This window comes from Argopecten irradians, chromosome 9, assembly GCF_041381155.1.
Source record: "Argopecten irradians isolate NY chromosome 9, Ai_NY, whole genome shotgun sequence".
NCBI classification, from domain to species: domain Eukaryota; kingdom Metazoa; phylum Mollusca; class Bivalvia; order Pectinida; family Pectinidae; genus Argopecten; species Argopecten irradians.
In genome coordinates, this window is record NC_091142.1 from 2745309 (window position 1) to 2765166 (window position 19858).

A 19858-nucleotide genomic window follows, 5' to 3' on the forward strand; every position below is an offset into this window, starting at 1 on the left:
GAAATATTCTTAAATATTCAGAAATATTCCATAGCAACCAATGTAAAGTTGATTAATTTCACTTTTCTCAACAGATTTTCCTCTAAATTTTTAAATCATACGTACCCTTTTTAAAAACCATATAACTGTTTGGACACCTGCACCATTTAAAAAAAATATGACTGCAAGACAAACGATCTCAAAATGACAAACCACGTGATCAAACATGCTGTTGCTTAGCAACTGTCCTTAGCAACCATACCTATTAACAACATCTCATCATAAATTCATTGAATATTCTTGCATGAAGACATGTAGAAATAAGGTGTTTTTGTCCATATTCAAGTAACCTTATACTATCTGTTAATATAGAAATATCCTTTATAGCATCCAATGTATTTAAGTTAATTAATTTTACTTTTCTCAACAGATGTTCCACTCAATTATTTACATCTCATGTACACTTTTAAAAATCAAGCCATTTTTGGACACTTGCTCCAGTTATATGTGACTGCAAGTCCTGATCAACAAACGATCAAAAATGAAACAAAAGGGTTATAATATGTTCAATACCGACAAACTAGTCTTAACATAATCCAACATTTAAACAAATCTATTTTAAAATGCAAACAATTTTGTCTGGTTGAAATTTCCTTGCAAATATTCCCTTAATGACAGCACATGGACACACATTTATTTAAAAAATGAAGTTTCCTTATTATCAACTGATCTTACACTTACAAGCAAAATGACATTCTCTTTTCTGTTTATAAAATTAAAACCTAAATAGTGAAATCACAGAGAAAAAGGTAGTTTATCATCCAAATGTACCTTTTATGTGCATGTACCAACAACATTTGTTTAAGTATTTATGAGGGGTGATATCTGCCTAAACATTTTAATCATGGAACATGATTGGATGTCTGACAAAATGTCATACATGGATGGACAAAAAAATTCTAAGATGCTAAAGAAATATTTACACATGAAACATGATTGGATGTCTGACAAAATGTCATACCTGGATGGAAAATTCTAAGATACCAATGAAACATTTTCATATGGAACATGACTGAATGTCTGACAAAATGTCATACATGAATGGAAAATTCTAAGATACCAATGAAACATTTTCATATGGAACATGACTGGATGTCTGACAAAATGTCATTTCAGCATTGATGTCACTATTTTTTTTTTAATTTTACCGGGGTATGAACCCGATCCGTAGCGGATTCTCACAAATGTTTGCAAACAATTTTTTTTCATAACCCGATAAAATTACAAAAATAGTGACATCAATACTTATAATTAATTTTATACTCTATTTGATAAAATGAAGTATGTTTAAATGTCACATTATAGTGGTTTTTCAAAGGAATCTTTTTCCGAATCAATACGCAACGTCAATGTGTCTATTATGACGTCACGATAACGTCGGGGTTTCGCGCCATTCTCGGATTTTTTTCATACTGGTATGCAAAAAAAAATATTGGCCAATCAGAGAGCCAGATTTGGTATGAAAACAAAGAAAAATTAATTATACATGGATGGAAAATTCTAAGATACCAATGAAATATTTCACATAAAACATGACCGGATGTCTGACAAAATGTCATACATGGATGGAAAATTCTAAGATACCAATGAAATATTTCACATAAAACATGACTGGATGTCTGACAAAATGTCATACATGGATGGAAAATTCTAAGAAGCCAATGAAATATTTACACATGGAACATGACTGGATGTCTGACAAAATGTCATACATGGATGGAAAATTCTAAGATGCAAATGAAATATTTCACATAAAACATGACTGGATGTCTGCCAAAAATGTCATAAATGGATGGAAAACATGTCGTGGTCAATGTGACCAAATCCCAAATGCTGCGGGACAAACGATGTCATCAGACACTTTCTAACAGTGTGAATTATTCTTTGGACCCAGAAAAACAAAATGCGTACAGGTGTACATTTTTAGCAAATCACAATTCGATATAGTCATTAACATAATCCCTAAACCAATACACTATTAACTGATGATTTACCATATGGAACCTAACCCAATACAACACTATTAACTGATGATTTACCATATGGAACCTTAACCAATACAACACTATTAACTGATGATTTACCATATGGAACCTTAACCAATACAACACTATTAACTGATGATTTACCATATGGAACCTTAACCAATACAACACTATTAACTGATGATTTACCATATGGAACCTTAACCAATACAACACTATTAACTGATGATTTACCATATGGAACCTAACCCAATACAACACTATTAACTGATGATTTACCATATGGAACCTTAACCAATACAACACTATTAACTGATGATTTACCATATGGAACCTTAACCAATACAACACTATTAACTGATGATTTACCATATGGAACCTTAACCAATACAACACTATTAACTGATGATTTACCATATGGAACCTTAACCAATACAACACTATTAACTGATGATTTACCATATGGAACCTTAACCAATACAACACTATTAACTGATGATTTACCATATGGAACCTTAACCAATACAACACTATTAACTGATGATTTACCATATGGAACCTAACCCAATACAACACTATTAACTGATGATTTACCATATGGAACCTTAACCAATACAACACTATTAACTGATGATTTACCATATGGAACCTTAACCAATACAACACTATTAACTGATGATTTACCATATGGAACCTTAACCAATACAACATATTAACTGATGATTTACCATATGGAACCTTAACCAATACAACACTATTAACTGATGATTTACCATATGGAACCTAACCCAATACAACACTATTAACTGATGATTTACCATATGGAACCTTAACCAATACAACACTATTAACTGATGATTTACCATATGGAACCTTAACCAATACAACACTATTAACTGATGATTTACCATATGGAACCTTAACCAATACAACACTATTAACTGATGATTTACCATATGGAACCTTAACCAATACAACACTATTAACTGATGATTTACCATATGGAACCTTAACCAATACAACACTATTAACTGATGATTTACCATATGGAACCTTAACCAATACAACACTATTAACTGATGATTTACCATATGGAACCTTAACCAATACAACACTATTAACTGATGATTTACCATATGGAACCTTAACCAATACAACACTATTAACTGATGATTTACCATATGGAACCTTAACCAATACAACACTATTAACTGATGATTTACCATATGGAACCTTAACCAATACAACACTATTAACTGATGATTTACCATATGGAACCTTAACCAATACAACACTATTAACTGATGATTTACCATATGGAACCTTAACCAATACAACACTATTAACTGATGATTTACCATATGGAACCTTAACCAATACAACACTATTAACTGATGATTTACCATATGGAACCTTAACCAATACAACACTATTAACTGATGATTTACCATATGGAACCTTAACCAATACAACACTATTAACTGATGATTTACCATATGGAACCTTAACCAATACAACACTATTAACTGATGATTTACCATATGGAACCTTAACCAATACAACACTATTAACTGATGATTTACCATATGGAACCTTAACCAATACAACACTATTAACTGATGATTTACCATATGGAACCTAACCCAAGACATATAAACATTCACATTTGGTGTTAGTTATACAATACTGGGTGAACATGGGCACTGGTCGCCCAAAACAAGCAACCAGGCCTTAGTGCTATACGTGCTTGAATTACGTCTCTTTGGTCTTACATATATAACATACACTAATATGGATGTTTGTTGTCAGTATATAGTCAGTGTAAGTTTTGTTAAAAAATAAAGTCATTGCTATTTCTATGATTCCATATTTCCAGCCAGCCCAACTTAATTTTCATCAAAAACAAATTTAATTTCATTTAGTAAGTCTTTATGTTCAGTTATCTCTTTTCCGTCTGAGATTATACTAGTTACAGTTTTATTTACATCGTCTCGTTACAAAAGTATTTGCTTGAATTTTCACCACCCTCCACCCACTTTGCTTTGGCTCCGATAGATAAACCCTTCATATAATTCTATAAAATTATTTCCTGTTCAACTTTTATTCTCTATCAACATATAAATTCAGGTGACAGATCACTCAACTGCTGTAGAAAATAAATATGATTTTCCATCATCTTTGACCGAGACTTATTTTTTGCGATTAACTTCAGCACTATATGCTGCTGTGTAACAAAATGCTAATTAGTATGTAATACGTAGTTATAATAAAAGTGCATTTTATAGAGTTCATATGAGAAAGTAAAACATGTGATAGATTGATAGGCATAGACAGTACATTGTAGCCGCAGTGTAGCCGAGCGCGGTATCACGTACGTATACGTATTCTGTAATCTTATATTTAGGAGATGATACATTTTGTATCCAAGATACCCAGATAACAAGTCAATATTATATATTAACCCGATGTTGGGTAATGGCCGCACGGTCGGGTGACCATGACCGCTGGCAGTCGGTATATCATCAATGGTCCAATAATGGCTCGATGTTGGTAGTTGGTAGTAGACTAATATTAAGGTTCACATTGTGCACACGGTATGAACTACGATCGCGAGTGGACACGGATCCCGGAGTGCACGAGGTTTAGACTACAGGTAGACACGGAGTGCACGAGGTTTAGACTACAGGTAGACACGGAGTGCACAAGATTTAGACTACAGGTAGACACGGAGTGCACTACGTGTGAACACGGTGACCACTACAGGTGGACATCGTGTCTAGGTAATATGTTCACTACATTCAAACCACAGACAGACTAGATGATGTGTTACAGAGTTATGAGAAAAGATATATATATTATAGAAATATTTATTGCGATCAGAAACATAATATTTATTGCCACATAAAATTGCCGTTAATCACTGGAAATCATACATATAAAGTAATAATGTATCAAAACATATTATCACACGATTTAATTTATAAATGATGACGTTTAGTAGAAGTTATAAAAGCAAATTACCACGTTCTGGTTAAATGTCTCATCAATCATTGAATGGATAGATCAAGTCCGCATTTTCCCAGTAAAAACTATTTTCTTGGCTAAAAGGGATATATTGATGGGCATAATGATTGCAAGGACATGTAAACACAATAAGATTAAGTCATTCATAAAATGTTTAACTATGTATGTATGGAGTATAGTTTTCAAAACGGCTTAAGATGCGCGAAATAGTTTTAAATAAGCCCTGTCAAATGTTTGCTACATGGAACCTAGCGCGTTGCAAAGCATTGGAAATAAGTCGACATTAGAAGTGTCAACCGATTGAGGAACCTGTAAGCACTGGCTTAAGCAAGCAATAGTATATTAGTCAAAATAAATCCAATAACTGTAGAATGCACACGCTATACTATAATATTGTATAATGTTAATTCATGTAAAAGCCATTGATACATGTATGTTATATTGATTCAAATGAAAACTCATTAGATAATTAACTTTATTCTTGAATGAATTTAACATCAGTTATCCATTATATCGTTTATTTATAATTTCAATAATTTTGAAAAGTGATAAAGGTCGATTTATAAAATTCAAATTAATTTCAAGAAATCTAAATTATATAAAAGATTCTTTGTGCCAAAAATTGTTTTAAATACGTGCTATTTTGGAGCAGAAAAACGAAAATAACCAAAGTTCGGGCTCGGGTCAGGCTACATATCGTTTAAATTACCCCCACCATGTACGGTCGAAAGGTATAGTAGGCTGGGTACATGTACGTATATTCGTTCCAGCACTAGCTAGGCCTAGTCCGGTTCCGTGACCGTTTTTAAGATGACGTGTGATTACTTCAGATTAGCCGCTTCAAACATTTAAAATAAGAGCATAACATACTGTTACAATTCAGATTACAATAAAAATGTAGATATTTCAGTATATCATGATATGCAATAGAGTTGTAAACATTTAAACACTTAAATTAAAGTGTTGTAAATATATTTCAACTTTATTTTATTTGTAAGAGCTTAAGCGGCAATTGCCGGCAGTCAAAAAAAGTTCGAAAACATGGGTGTACGACCAAAATCGAGATTTTTAACGTTTTCCACGTATATCTTGAGTTTCGTGGGTATTTTGTTGTCATTTTACGCCTACTATGTTGAGACATCTGCAGAAAAAGACAAGTCATTCAAGGCCATGTGTGATTTCAGTGAGACTGTCAGCTGTTCTAAGGTTTTCACATCTAGGTAGGTAACACTGTGTTTTGTATGCCGCACCCCGTATAACGTATTCCGTGGTACGGCGGTAGTAAGATTTTATAAGAAGAATACTAAGTTATCTACCAAGTTTGGATTGTTTGATTGTGATTATACATATGTTAAAACTTCAGAATTACAAACATATCGCTCCAGTATTTTTGTTGTACATGTAACATACAGCAGGCGATATAGATTTATCCTCGATTGACACCGGACACATGCATACCTCCGTAATCCTTGGAAGAACGCAGCTGCATGTAAATACAGGAGTATAATCTCAGATCTTGATGTGTCTACATTTTTTTTCTACGAGATTAACTATATATCAGGTTGGGGACCATCCCGTATATGCAGGATAGTCCTGCATTTGAGTAATAGTCCTGTATTTGAGGGATAATTTTGTTACGCAAATGCAGGATTCTATGAAATGAAAAGTGATAAAGTTGATTTAAACATTGTCATCAAAAAAGGGCATCATAATTTTTATATGGCATCATCACTAATACAACTTTCCACATTATTACTCAAATGGAAACAAATTTCATCATCTAAATGTTTGTAAAAGTCACAAACAAAATCACCTCTATTGCTTACTATGGGGCTAAAAATAGAACACAGGTAAAAGTCAATCAACCATGACATTTGCACTAAATTTCCCTGATGGCTATACATTGTAGTCTATGGAGAGCACCTAAATTGTCACTTTATTACAAAGTGAGATAATAGAATTCAATAGTTCATAAACAAATACATAAGTTTTCAATTAGTTATATGGGTATCTGAAAATGATGACGCCCTTTTTTGATACAAATTTTTAAAACAACTTTATCCATTTTCATTTCACATAATCCTGCATTTGAGTAACAAATTTATCCCTCAAATACAGGACTATTACTCAAATGCAGGACTATCCTGCATATACGGGATGGTCCCCAACCTGTATATCATTGAGATGCATGTAGGTGTAACAGGAGAGGAGAAAATGTAGCGGCCAGACCGGGATTCGGACCCGGGACCCTCCGAGCACTAGCCGAGTGCTCTACCGACTGAGCTACCTGATCCCCGATGATCGACCCAGTCCAATCCCGCTTCATAGGATATCTAGACTATAGTTAGAAAGAATTAATTCAAAACAGTCCAACTGGAATAGTTCAATTTCCCTTCGATCTTGTTTCAAAGACGGAAAATTTGGCAACATGCCATGTCATAAAAAAAGCGTGGGAATCTGTGCCGTAATCTTTGACGTTTCGTAACATCACTGCTGACAAAGAGCAGTGTGCTTGACAACACATATGGAGTATATATATCTTTCTGGTCAGTGCATTAATTAGGGTTGTTTTTGTCTATGTGTAGTTATCTAAAACTACTTACAGTAATTTCTAAGCAATCCTGCTGACACTTTTCATCTACATATTTATATACATATTTCTTTGCGGAATCTGCAAATATAATGTATAAAGAACCTGCAGAATATGTACTGATTACTGAATAATTCATAAATCAACAATAATTTTAGACATTCCTAGTATGGAAGCAGGCCTACATTAATAGTAAATACGACATCGATATCATAGTTGTATCATCCATCCAACATTTAAAGCGCATGCAATCTCCTTAATCACCTCGGCATTTTTCGCCGAGAAAATCACTTAAAGTAATTCCGATAAATTGATTGTAGATTGAGGATTGATTAGGTACAAACCCCTCCCTTTGTTTGTAATCACAGTTGAGAAAATGCTTGAATTGTTATGTTTGACTTTCACCGCATCGTCAACTTTCAAACTAGCGTAGGAGAAGAAAATTGTTTTTAAAAAATGCATTTAATTTAATTTGAGATATTAAAGGACTTAAGTTAATTTCACACAAAAAAATAACAAGTATATTTTTACAGTTATGAAACGGTAAACATGTATTTAGTTGAAGAGAATGTGTTTAAATTTTGAAGCGAAGGGTGAAGCCACCATGTTGCACCATAAAAAAATGGAATTGCCAATTTTACGGATTAGATGAGTGTTACAGCCCATCAGATTATCACGAGGCCATTGATACTGATATTACTATTTTTTTGTTGGCAGGTTTGGTAGAGGCTTTGGACTTGTTCAGTATATAACAGGAACTGATAGTGTTCTGAACCAGCCTAACAGTGTGTTTGGTGTGCTCTTCTATGTCATTCAGGTTGTATGTGGTAAGTACAGATAATAACTGTCACAGTATACATTCAGGTTATATGACGTAAGTAATTAGTATACCCAAGAAAAATAATATGACTGGAAATCACATAGGGATCCAATTGCGGGACAATAATTAGTAGATATACCGCAGGTATATTAAAGTTTAATTGAATTAAAATTAAAAAAAATTGTGTGTAAAAAGTTAACGTAATTATTGCAAGAATAAAGCTATAGTGTATCTCAATTACGTTTGAAGGTCAAGGAATGGCAGGAGCTGATAAAAATATTATTGATAATTGATTATTGTTACACATCTCAAGTTTTCTCTAATGAAAAGTATTAACTGTTTGCTTGAAATAGTGCTGTATACAAATATCTGTTTTGTTCTTTGAGAAAGCAAAATTATTCAAGATTGATATAATGTTGCAAATGATATGATCCATTTGAATGTTTCCCTAAGGATCTCACCAGAATTTTTTCCTGGGATCCCGGTCATATCTCAGCGGAATATGGTTGGGGTCCCTGAAAAATATCCTGTTTGATCCTGGCCAGATTCACGGTCATATTTTCTCTTGGATAAGAATCAAGTAATGCAATCAGGACTTGTTTTTCTGAGGGAGGCATCAACATTTGCGTTGAGTCCACTTTTGGCAATGTTAGTCACATCCAATTTGAAATGAAACTTGGACCAAATTACACTTTGCATCAGGTAGATCACATGGACAAAGATAGATGAAGAATTTTGCCAGGCTCTAATGTTTTTTGGGAGGATTTTGATAATTTGATCTTAAATCTACATTTTGGTGAAGTTTCTTGAATCAAATCTAATTTAGAGTGTTATGTACAATTATTTCTTACACGGAACCAATCTTGTGAAGAAGAATTGCTTAATCCTAATTATATTTCAAACAGACATACAAACATGATAGGCAATGCAAGATGATAAATAATACTGAGGAATTTACTACCAAAGTCTGAGAATTGGATAAAAATAATCTTTATAATAATTGCTTCTTACAAAGCCTTATTTAACATATTTCATACTTTTTTCAGTTTCTCTACTTTGTTTGTTTTGTATATCTAATACCTTCTCTAGACAGATGATTTTCTAAGTCTAAAGCTGCTTTGTTGATATTTCAGCCTCAAGTGTCCTTCCCATGTTGACGAATGTACAAGTTTTTACAGCTGTGCTTGCCAACTGTGGTTCTGTGTATCTTGCCTATATTCTGTACTTTGTACTTGAGGATTTTTGTGTGGTGTGTGTATCAACTTATCTTGTGAATGCCTTCATATTGGGATGTGCTCTCATCAAGTGGAGGAGAAGCCAGTCAATACAGAAAACAAAGAAAAAGCACAAACAAGGTTAACAAGTAAAACAACAGCTGTCTGGTAGTTACAAGTGAAACAACAGCTGTCTGGTAGTTACATGAACGACATATTTTTAATTATCTAAGTGTGTCTTAATTAGATAAATTATTTCTGGTAGTTACAAGTAAAACAACAGCTGTCTGGTAGTTACAAGTGAAACAACAGCTGTCTGGTAGTTACATGAACGACATATTTTTAATTATCTAAGTGTGTCTTAATTAGATAAATTATTTCTGGTAGTTACAAGTGAAACAACAGCTGTCTGGTAGTTACATGTGAAACAACAGCTGTCTGGTAGTTACGTGTGAAACAACAGCTATCTGGTAGTTACATGAACGACATATTTTTAATTATCTAAGTGTGTCTTAATTAGATAAATTATTTCTGGTAGTTACAAGTGAAACAACAGCTGTCTGGTAGTTACATGTGAAACAACAGCTGTCTGGTAGTTACATGAACGACATATTTTTAATTATCTAAGTGTGTCTTAATTAGATAAATTATTTCTGGTAGTTACAAGTGAAACAACAGCTGTCTGGTAGTTACATGTGAAACAACAGCTGTCTGGTAGTTACATGAACAACATATTTTTAATCATCTAAGTGTGTCTTAATTAGATAAATTATTTCTGGTAGTTACAAGTAAAACAACAGCTGTCTTGTAGTTACATGTGAAACAACAGCTGTCTGGTAGTTACATGAACGACTTATTTTTAATTATCTAAGTGTGTCTTAATTAGATAAATTATTTCTGGTAGTTACAAGTGAAACAACAGCTGTCTTGTAGTTACATGTGAAACAACAGCTGTCTGGTAGTTACATGAACGACATATCTTTAATTATCTAAGTGTGTCTTAATTAGATAAATTATTTCTGGTAGTTACAAGTGAAACAACAGCTGTCTGGTAGTTACATGTGAAACAACAGCTGTCTGGTAGTTACATGTGAAACAACAGCTGTCTTGTAGTTACATATGAAACAACAGCTGTCTGGTACAGTAGTTACATGTGAAACAACAGCAAACAACAGCTGTCTTGTTGTTACAAGTGAAATAATATACCTATGGTAGTTACAAGTGAAACAATAGCTGTCTAGTAGTTACAAGTGAAACAACAGCTGTCTGGTAGTTACATGTACATGTACAACAAACATTTTAATTATCTGAGTGTCTTAATTAGATAAAAAAATGGTAGTGACACGTGAAATAATATATATCTATAGTAGTTATATAACATGTACAATCTATAATTAGTTGGGTGAGTGTAATTTGGTGTTCATGTGTGTGGCTCTTTGGAGTGTACCAAGACGGACGAAATTTAGTCTCCTGTGACTATTCTATTGGATTTTTGTCCATCGTCGTATATCGACTATTACATTTTACATTTACTGTATACTAACTTTCTTTCGCAGCTTCTTATTTTGCTATTTCCATTTCAGAACATTTTCGCAGAGATAAGTTTCATGATTTTAAATTGAATGAAAATATCTTTGAATTTCATGGTGCAAGAATTGTTGAAGCTATTAACTTGATGAGATAATCTTTTGTGAATTTACCTTTGATTGCAAAAGATGCGAAAATAAATTGCACAGTAAAGTTGCTTTACAGTTCCAGGGTAGAAACAATACTGATTGTCACTTAGTTTTTTTATGAATTTAAGAGGTTATAAACTTGGTTCCTTAAATTGCAGTTATTGAAATATTTTAGCTCACCTTGCCAAAAGGGCTGTGAACACAGAGTCAGTCATCCTTCCATATCTGTCCATCATCCATTCAAATTTCTTTTGGGTTCTTCTTCAAGGTTATCAAAGGTGTGTCCTATCATGTTCATCATTGATTTGATAGTCAAAGTTATCAGTCAGAAGAGAGCAATACAGGCCTTCTGGGCCTTTTGTTCTTGTGTGTATTTTAAAGGAAGAACAATCACCAGTTTCACTTTATCAATATTACAAATAGAAAAAAAGATATGGCCGTGCTGTTTTATTTTCTAGAATATAAACAGAATCCCAAAACTTTTTTTCTTCACCTTTTCCTTTTTTTATTTTTAAGGGTCTTCTCTGAGAACTATCACTGTGGGCCTCAGTGAGAATTGTCAGTGTGGGCCTCAGTGAAAACCATCAGTGTGGGCCTTGGTGAGAACTATCAGTGTGGGCCTCAGTGAGAACTGTCAGTGTGGGCCTCAGTGAGAACCATCAGTGTGGGCCTCAGTGAGAACTGTCAGTGTGGGCCACAGTGAGAACCATCAGTGTGGGCCACAGTGAGAACCATCAGTGTGGGTCTCAGTGAGAATCATCAGTGTGGGCCTCAGTTAGAACCATCAGTGTGGGCCTCAGTGAGAACTGTCAGTGTGGGCCTCAGTGAGAACCATCAGTGTGGGCCTCAGTGAGAACTGTCAGTATGGGCCTCAGTGAGAATCATCAGTATAGGCCTCAGTGAGAACCATCAGTGTGGGCCTCAGTGAGAACTGTCAGTGTGGGCCTCAGTGAGAACCATCAGTGTGGGCCTCAGTGAGAACTGTCAGTGTGGGCCTCAGTGAGAACCATCAATGTGGGTCTCAGTGAGAACCATCAATGTGGGTCTCAGTGAGAATCATCAGTGTGGGCCTCAGTGAGAACCATCAGTGTGGGCCTCAGTGAGAACTGTCAGTGTGGGCCTCAGTGAGAACCATCTGTGTGGGCCTCAGTGAAAACTATCAGTGTGGGCCTCATTGAGAACTGTCAGTGTGGGCCTCAGTGAGAACGATCAGTGAGAACCATCAGTATGGGCCTCAGTGAGAACTATCAGTGTGGGCCTCAGTGAGAACTATCAGTGTGGGCCTCAGTGAGAACTGTCAGTGTGGGCCTCAGTGAAATCCATCAGTGTTGGCCTCAGTGAGAACTGTCAGTATGGGCCTCAGTGAGAACCATCAGTGTGGGCCTCAGTGAGAACTATCAGTGTGGGCCTCAGTGAGAACTGTCAGTATTGACCTCAGCGAGAACTGTCAGTGTGGGCCTCAGTGAGAACTATCAGTGTGGGTCTCAGTGAGAACTGTCAGTGTGGGTCTCAGTGAGAACCATCAGTGTGGGCCTCAGTGAGAACTGTCAGTGTGGGCCACAGTGAAAACCATCAGTGTGGGCCTCAGTGAGAACTATCAGTGTGGACCTCAGTGAGAACTGTCAGTGTGGGCCTCAGTGAGAACTGTCAGTGTGGGCCTCAAAGAAAACTGTCAGTGTGGACCTCAGTGAGAACCATCAGTGTGGGCCTCAGTGAGAACCATCAGTGTGGGCCTCTGTGAGAACTGTCAGTGTTGACCTCAGCGAGAAGTGTCAGTGTGGGCCTCAGTGAGAACTATCAGTGTGGGTCTCAGTGAGAACTGTCAGTGTGGGTCTCAGTGAGAACCATCAGTGTGGGCCTCAGTGAGAACTGTCAGTGTGGGCCTCAGTGAAAACCATCAGTGTGGGCTCAGTGAGAACTATCAGTGTGGGCCTCAGTGAGAACTATCAGTGTGGGCCTCAGTGAGAACCATCAGTGTGGGCCTCAGTGAGAACTGTCAGTGTGGGCCTCAGTGAGAACTGTCAGTGTGGGCCTCAGTGAGAACCATCAGTGTGGGCCTCAGTGAGAACTGTCAGTGTGGGCCTCAGTGAGAACTGTCAGTGTGGGCCTCAGTGAGAACTGTCAGTGTGGGCCTCAGTGAGAACCATCAGTGTGGGCCTCAGTGAGAACCATCAGTGTGGGCCTCAGTGAGAACTGTCAGTGTTGGCCACAGTGAAAACCATCAGTGTGGGCCTCAGTGAGAACTATCAGTGTGGACCTCAGTGAGAACTGTCAGTGTGGGCCTCAGTGAGAACTGTCAGTGTGGGCCTCAAAGAAAACTGTCAGTGTGGACCTCAGTGAGAACCATCAGTGTGGGCCTCAGTGAGAACCATCAGTGTGGGCCTCTGTGAGAACTGTCAGTGTTGACCTCAGAGAGAAGTGTCAGTGTGGGCCTCAGTGAGAACTATCAGTGTGGGTCTCAGTGAGAACTGTCAGTGTGGGTCTCAGTGAGAACCATCAGTGTGGGCCTCAGTGAGAACTGTCAGTGTGGGCCTCAGTGAAAACCATCAGTGTGGGCTCAGTGAGAACTATCAGTGTGGGCCTCAGTGAGAACTGTCAGTGTGGGCCTCAGTGAGAACCATCAGTGTGGGCCTCAGTGAGAACTATCAGTGTGGGCCTCAGTGAGAACTGTCAGTATTGACCTCAGCGAGAACTGTCAGTGTGGGCCTCAGTGAGAACTATCAGTGTGGGTCTCAGTGAGAACCATCAGTGTGGGCCTCAGTGAGAACTGTCAGTGTGGGCCACAGTGAAAACCATCAGTGTGGGCCTCAGTGAGAACTATCAGTGTGGACCTCAGTGAGAACTGTCAGTGTGGGCCTCAGTGAGAACTGTCAGTGTGGGCCTCAAAGAAAACTGTCAGTGTGGACCTCAGTGAGAACCATCAGTGTGGGCCTCAGTGAGAACCATCAGTGTGGGCCTCTGTGAGAACTGTCAGTGTTGACCTCAGCGAGAAGTGTCAGTGTGGGCCTCAGTGAGAACTATCAGTGTGGGTCTCAGTGAGAACTGTCAGTGTGGGCCTCAGTGAAAACCATCAGTGTGGGCTCAGTGAGAACTATCAGTGTGGGCCTCAGTGAGAACTGTCAGTGTGGGCCTCAGTGAGAACTGTCAGTGTGGGCCTCAGTGAGAACTATCAGTGTGGGCCTCGGTGAGAACCATCAGTGTGGGCCTCAGTGAGAACTGTCAGTGTGGGCCTCAGTGAGAACTGTCAGTGTGGGCCTCAGTGAGAACCATCAGTGTGGGCCTCGGTGAGAAATATCAGTGTGGGCCTCAGTGAGAACTATCAGTGTGGGCCTCAGTGAGAACTATCAGTGTGGGCCTCAGTGAGAACTGTCACTGTGGGCCTCGGTGAGAACTATCACTATGGGCCTCAGTGAGAACTGTCAGTGTGGGCTTCAGTGAGAAATATCAGTGTGGGTCTTGGTGAGAACTATCAGTATGGTCCTCAGTGAGAACTATCAGTGTGGGCCTCAGTGAGAAATATCAGTGTGGGTCTTGGTGAGAACTATCGGTATGGTCCTCAGTGAGAACTATCAGTGTGGGCCTCAGTGAGAAATATCAGTGCGGGCCTCAGTGAGAAATATCAGTGTGGGCCTTGGTGAGAACTATCAGTATGGTCCTCAGTGAGAACTATCAGTGTGGGCCTCAGTGAGAAATATCAGTGTGGGTCTTGGTGAGAACTATCAGTATGGTCCTCAGTGAGAACTATCAGTGTGGGCCTCAGTGAGAAATATCAGTGTGGGTCTTGGTGAGAACTATAAGTGTGGGCCTTGGTGAGAACTATCAGTGTGGGCCTCAGTGAGAAATATCAATGTGGGCCTCAGTGAGAAATATAACTGTGGGCCTCGGTGAGAACTATCACTATGGGCCTCAGTGAGAACTATCATTATGGGCCTCAGTGAGAACTATCACTAGTGGCCTCAGTGAGAACCATCAGTGTGGGCCTCAGTGAGAACTATCACTATGGGCCTCAGTGAGAACTATCACTAGTGGCCTCAGTGAGAAATATCAGTGTGGGCCTTGGTGAGAACTATCAGTATGGTCCTCAGTGAGAACTATCAGTGTGGGCCTCAGTGAGAAATATCAGTGTGGACCTCAGTGAGAACTGTCAGTGTGGGCCTCAGTGAGAACTGTCAGTGTGGGCCTCAGTGAGAACTGTCAGTGTGGGCCTCAGTGAGAACTGTCAGTGTGGGCCTCAGTGAGAACTGTCAGTGTTGGCCTCAGTGAGAACCATCAGTGTGGGCCTCAGTGAGAACCATCAGTGTGGGCCTCAGTGAGAACCATCAGTGTGGGCCTCTGTGAGAACTGTCAGTGTTGACCTCAGCGAGAACTGTCAGTGTGGGCCTCAGTGAGAACTATCAGTGTGGGTCTCAGTGAGAACTGTCAGTGTGGGTCTCAGTGAGAACCATCAGTGTGGGCCTCAGTGAGAACTGTCAGTGTGGGCCTCAGTGAAAACCATCAGTGTGGGCTCAGTGAGAACTATCAGTGTTGACCTCAGTGAGAACTGTCAGTGTGGATCTCAGTGAGAATAGTTAGTGTGGGCCTCAAAGAAAACTGTCAGTGTGGGCCTCAGTGAGAACCATCAATGTGGGCCTCAGTGAGAACCATCAGTGTGGGCCTCAGTGAGAACCATCAGTGTGGGTCTCAGTGAGAACCATCAGTGTGGGCCTCAGTGAGAACTATCAGTGTGGGCCTCAGTGAGAACCATCAGTGTGGGTCTCAGTGAGAACTGTCAGTGTGGGCCTCAGTGAGAACCATCAATGTGGGCCTCAGTGAGAACCATCAGTGTGGGCCTCAGTGAGAACCATCAGTGTGGGTCTCAGTGAGAACCATCAGTGTGGGCCTCAGTGAGAACTATCAGTGTGGGCCTCAGTGAGAACCATCAGTGTGGGTCTCAGTGAGAACTGTCAGTGTGGGTCTCAGTGAGAACCATCAGTGTGGGCCTCAGTGAGAACTGTCAGTGTGGGCCTCAGTGAGAACCATCAGTGTGGGCCTCAGTGAGAACCATCAGTGTGGGCCTCAGTGAGAACTATCAGTGTGGGCCTCAGTGAGAACCATCAGTGTGGGCTTCAGTGAGAACCATCAGTGTGGGCCTCAGTGAGAACTATCAGTGTGGGCCTCATTGAGAACTATCAGTGAGGGCCTCAGTGAGAACCATCAGTGTGGGCCTCAGTGAGAACTGTCAGTGTAGGCCTCAGTGAGAACTGTCAGTGTGGGTCTCAGTGAGAACTGTCAGTGTGGGCCTCAGTGAGAACTATCAGTGTGGGCCTCAGTGAGAACCATCAGTGTGGGCCTCAGTGAGAACCATCAGAGTGGGCCTCAGTGAGAACTGTCAGTGTGGGCCTCAGTGAGAACTGTCAGTGTGGGCCTCAGTGAGAACTATCAGTGTGGGCCTCGGTGAGAACCATCAGTGTGGGCCTCAGTGAGAACTGTCAGTGTGGGCCTCAGTGAGAACTGTCAGTGTGGGCCTCAGTGAGAACCATCAGTATGGGCCTCGGTGAGAAATATCAGTGTGGGCCTCAGTGAGAAATATCAGTGTGGGCCTCAGTGAGAACTGTCACTGTGGGCCTCGGTGAGAACTATCACTATGGGCCTCAGTGAGAACTGTCAGTGTGGGCTTCAGTGAGAAATATCAGTGTGGGTCTTGGTGAGAACTATCAGTATGGTCCTCAGTGAGAACTATCAGTGTGGGCCTCAGTGAGAAATATCAGTGTGGGCCTCAGTGAGAAATATCAGTGTGGGTCTTGGTGAGAACTATCAGTATGGTCCTCAGTGAGAACTATCAGTGTGGGCCTCAGTGAGAAATATCAGTGTGGGCCTCAGTGAGAAATATCAGTGTGGGCCTTGGTGAGAACTATCAGTATGGTCCTCAGTGAGAACTATCAGTGTGGGCCTCAGTGAGAAATATCAGTGTGGGTCTTGGTGAGAACTATCAGTATGGTCCTCAGTGAGAACTATCAGTGTGGGCCTCAGTGAGAAATATCAGTGTGGGCCTCAGTGAGAAATATCAGTGTGGGCCTTGGTGAGAACTATCAGTGTGGGCCTCAGTGAGAAATATCAGTGTGGGCCTCAGTGAGAAATATCACTGTGGGCCTCGGTGAGAACTGTCACTATGGGCCTCAGTGAGAACTATCATTATGGGCCTCAGTGAGAACTATCACTAGTGGCCTCAGTGAGAACCATCAGTGTGGGCCTCAGTGAGAACTATCACTATGGGCCTCAGTGAGAACTATCACTAGTGGCCTCAGTGAGAAATATCAGTGTGGGCCTTGGTGAGAACTATCAGTATGGTCCTCAGTGAGAACTATCAGTGTGGGCCTCAGTGAGAAATATCAGTGTGGGTCTTGGTGAGAACTATCAGTATGGTCCTCAGTGAGAACTGTCAGTGTGGGCCTCAGTGAGAAATATCAGTGTGGGCCTCAGTGAGAAATATCAGTGTGGGCCTTGGTGAGAAATATCAGTGTGGGCCTTGGTGAGAACTATCAGTGTGGGCCTCAGTGAGAAATATCAGTGTGGGCCTTGGTGAGAACTGTCACTGTGGGCCTCGGTGAGAACTATCACTATGGGCCTCAGTGAGAACTATCACTATGGGCCTCAGTGAGAACTATCACTATGGGCCTCAGTGAGAACTATCACTATGGGCCTCAGTGAGAACTATCACAATGGGCCTCAGTGAGAACTATCAGTGTGGGCCTCAGTGAGAACTATCACTATGGGCCTCAGTGAGAACTATCACAATGGGCCTCAGTGAGAACTATCAGTGTGGGCCTCAATGAGAACTATCACTATGGGCCTCAGTGAGAACTATCAGTGTGGGCCTCAGTGAGAACTATCACTATGGGCCTCAGTGAGAACTATCACTATGGGCCTCGGTGAGAACTATCACTATGGGCCTCAGTGAGAACTATCACTGTGGGCCTCGGTGAGAACTATCACTATGGGCCTCAGTGAGAACTATCACTATGGGCCTCAGTGAGAACTATCACTATGGGCCTCAGTGAGAACTATCACTATGGGCCTCAGTGAGAACTATCACTATGGGCCTCAGTGAGAACTATCAGTGTGGGCCTCAGTGAGAACTATCAGTATGGGCCTCAGTGAGAACTATCACTATGGGCCTCAGTGAGAACTATCACTGTGGGCCTCAGTGAGAACTATCACTATGGGCCTCAGTGAGAACTATCACTATGGGCCTCAGTGAGAACTATCACTATGGGCCTCAGTGAGAACTATCACTATGGGCCTCAGTGAGAACTATCACTATGGGCCTCAGTGAGAACTATCACTATGGGCCTCAGTGAGAACTATCACTATGGGCCTCAGTGAGAACTATCACTATGGGCCTCAGTGAGAACTATCACTATGGGCCTCAGTGAGAACTATCACTATGGGCCTCAGTGAGAACCATCAGTAAAGCCCAGTTATTATGGCTTGTTTATGAATGTAAAATATTCCTATATTACTGTTGCCATAGTTTATTCATAATCAGGAAGCGTAATTAAAAAGCCCATTGATTTGAGATTGGAGTTAAAACCCCATATTGTTGTGAATAGCTGTCCTCCCCACCCCAGTTTGTAGGTGAAATATTTTTTTTATCAATCTCGAGCTCTTTATCACATGCTACCTGTACATATTTTTAACTTAGTTTTTTTAGTATTTAATTTGGGACCGTGGATAATATTTTTTAATTTGTTTGCATGTACTTCCTTTTTAGACTTATTTTTTTGTTCTTTCTTTTGTAATGTTTTAATAAAGGTTATTATATATAGTAGAACTTTACAAACTCAGATAGTAAGAGAGTCTGTAGTATCACATCTGATGATAGCACATATCTACATGTTAGAGAGAAAATACATGTATCATTCGTCAGCGGTGGAGACATCTTTAGATGATAATGATACTACAGATGCTGTAAGGAAGTTAAAACACTGAAATCCATCACGACTATCATACACAATACTGCTCTAATGTTATTTTAATTGATGTACTGTTTGTCTTTTTATTTATTTACATTATCCCACCGAACAAAGTGGAATAAACTCCCTTGCTTTGTTGAATGTCATTTAAAGATGCTCCACCGCCGACAAAGCATAAGTGATATTCATCAGTTCAACAATAATTGGTGTTTGAGCGTGTATATATGTGTCTAAATAACACAAAAAATAATAGAAAATAATTTGTTTCGCCTTTGGTGCATGCTCAATCAGTACTTCTTGCCATATATAGAATATATATATATATAGCGACACGGAATTTTTTTCGGGATGCAATTAATTATTTTTCATATTTTTAACTTAAAGTAAAATTAGAAGCTCAGACTTTTCATTGGAAGTAATGGTGTAAAGTAAGTAACTTTTGTAACTGAAGAAAAATACTAAATCATCTGCTCCTGTTTTTGATAGTGAAAAAATTCCATTTGTCAGCGGTGGAGCATCTTTAAATGACGTAGCCGTGTGAATGTAACTGTTGGTAGC

General features: G+C 39.5%; 1 protein-coding gene across 1 annotated transcript; it reads left to right on the top strand.

Annotated features, from left to right (window-relative positions):
- Window positions 1-6062: 6062 nt before the first annotated feature.
- Window positions 6063-15532, top strand: LOC138331094 (vitamin K epoxide reductase complex subunit 1-like protein 1). The gene is made up of 3 exons (XM_069278552.1): window positions 6063-6268; window positions 8356-8465; window positions 9592-15532. The coding sequence occupies exons 1-3, from the start codon at window positions 6090-6092 to the stop codon at window positions 9816-9818; spliced, it is 516 nt and encodes a 171-aa protein (XP_069134653.1). The 5' UTR covers window positions 6063-6089; the 3' UTR covers window positions 9819-15532.
- The last annotated feature ends 4326 nt before the right edge of the window (window positions 15533-19858 follow it).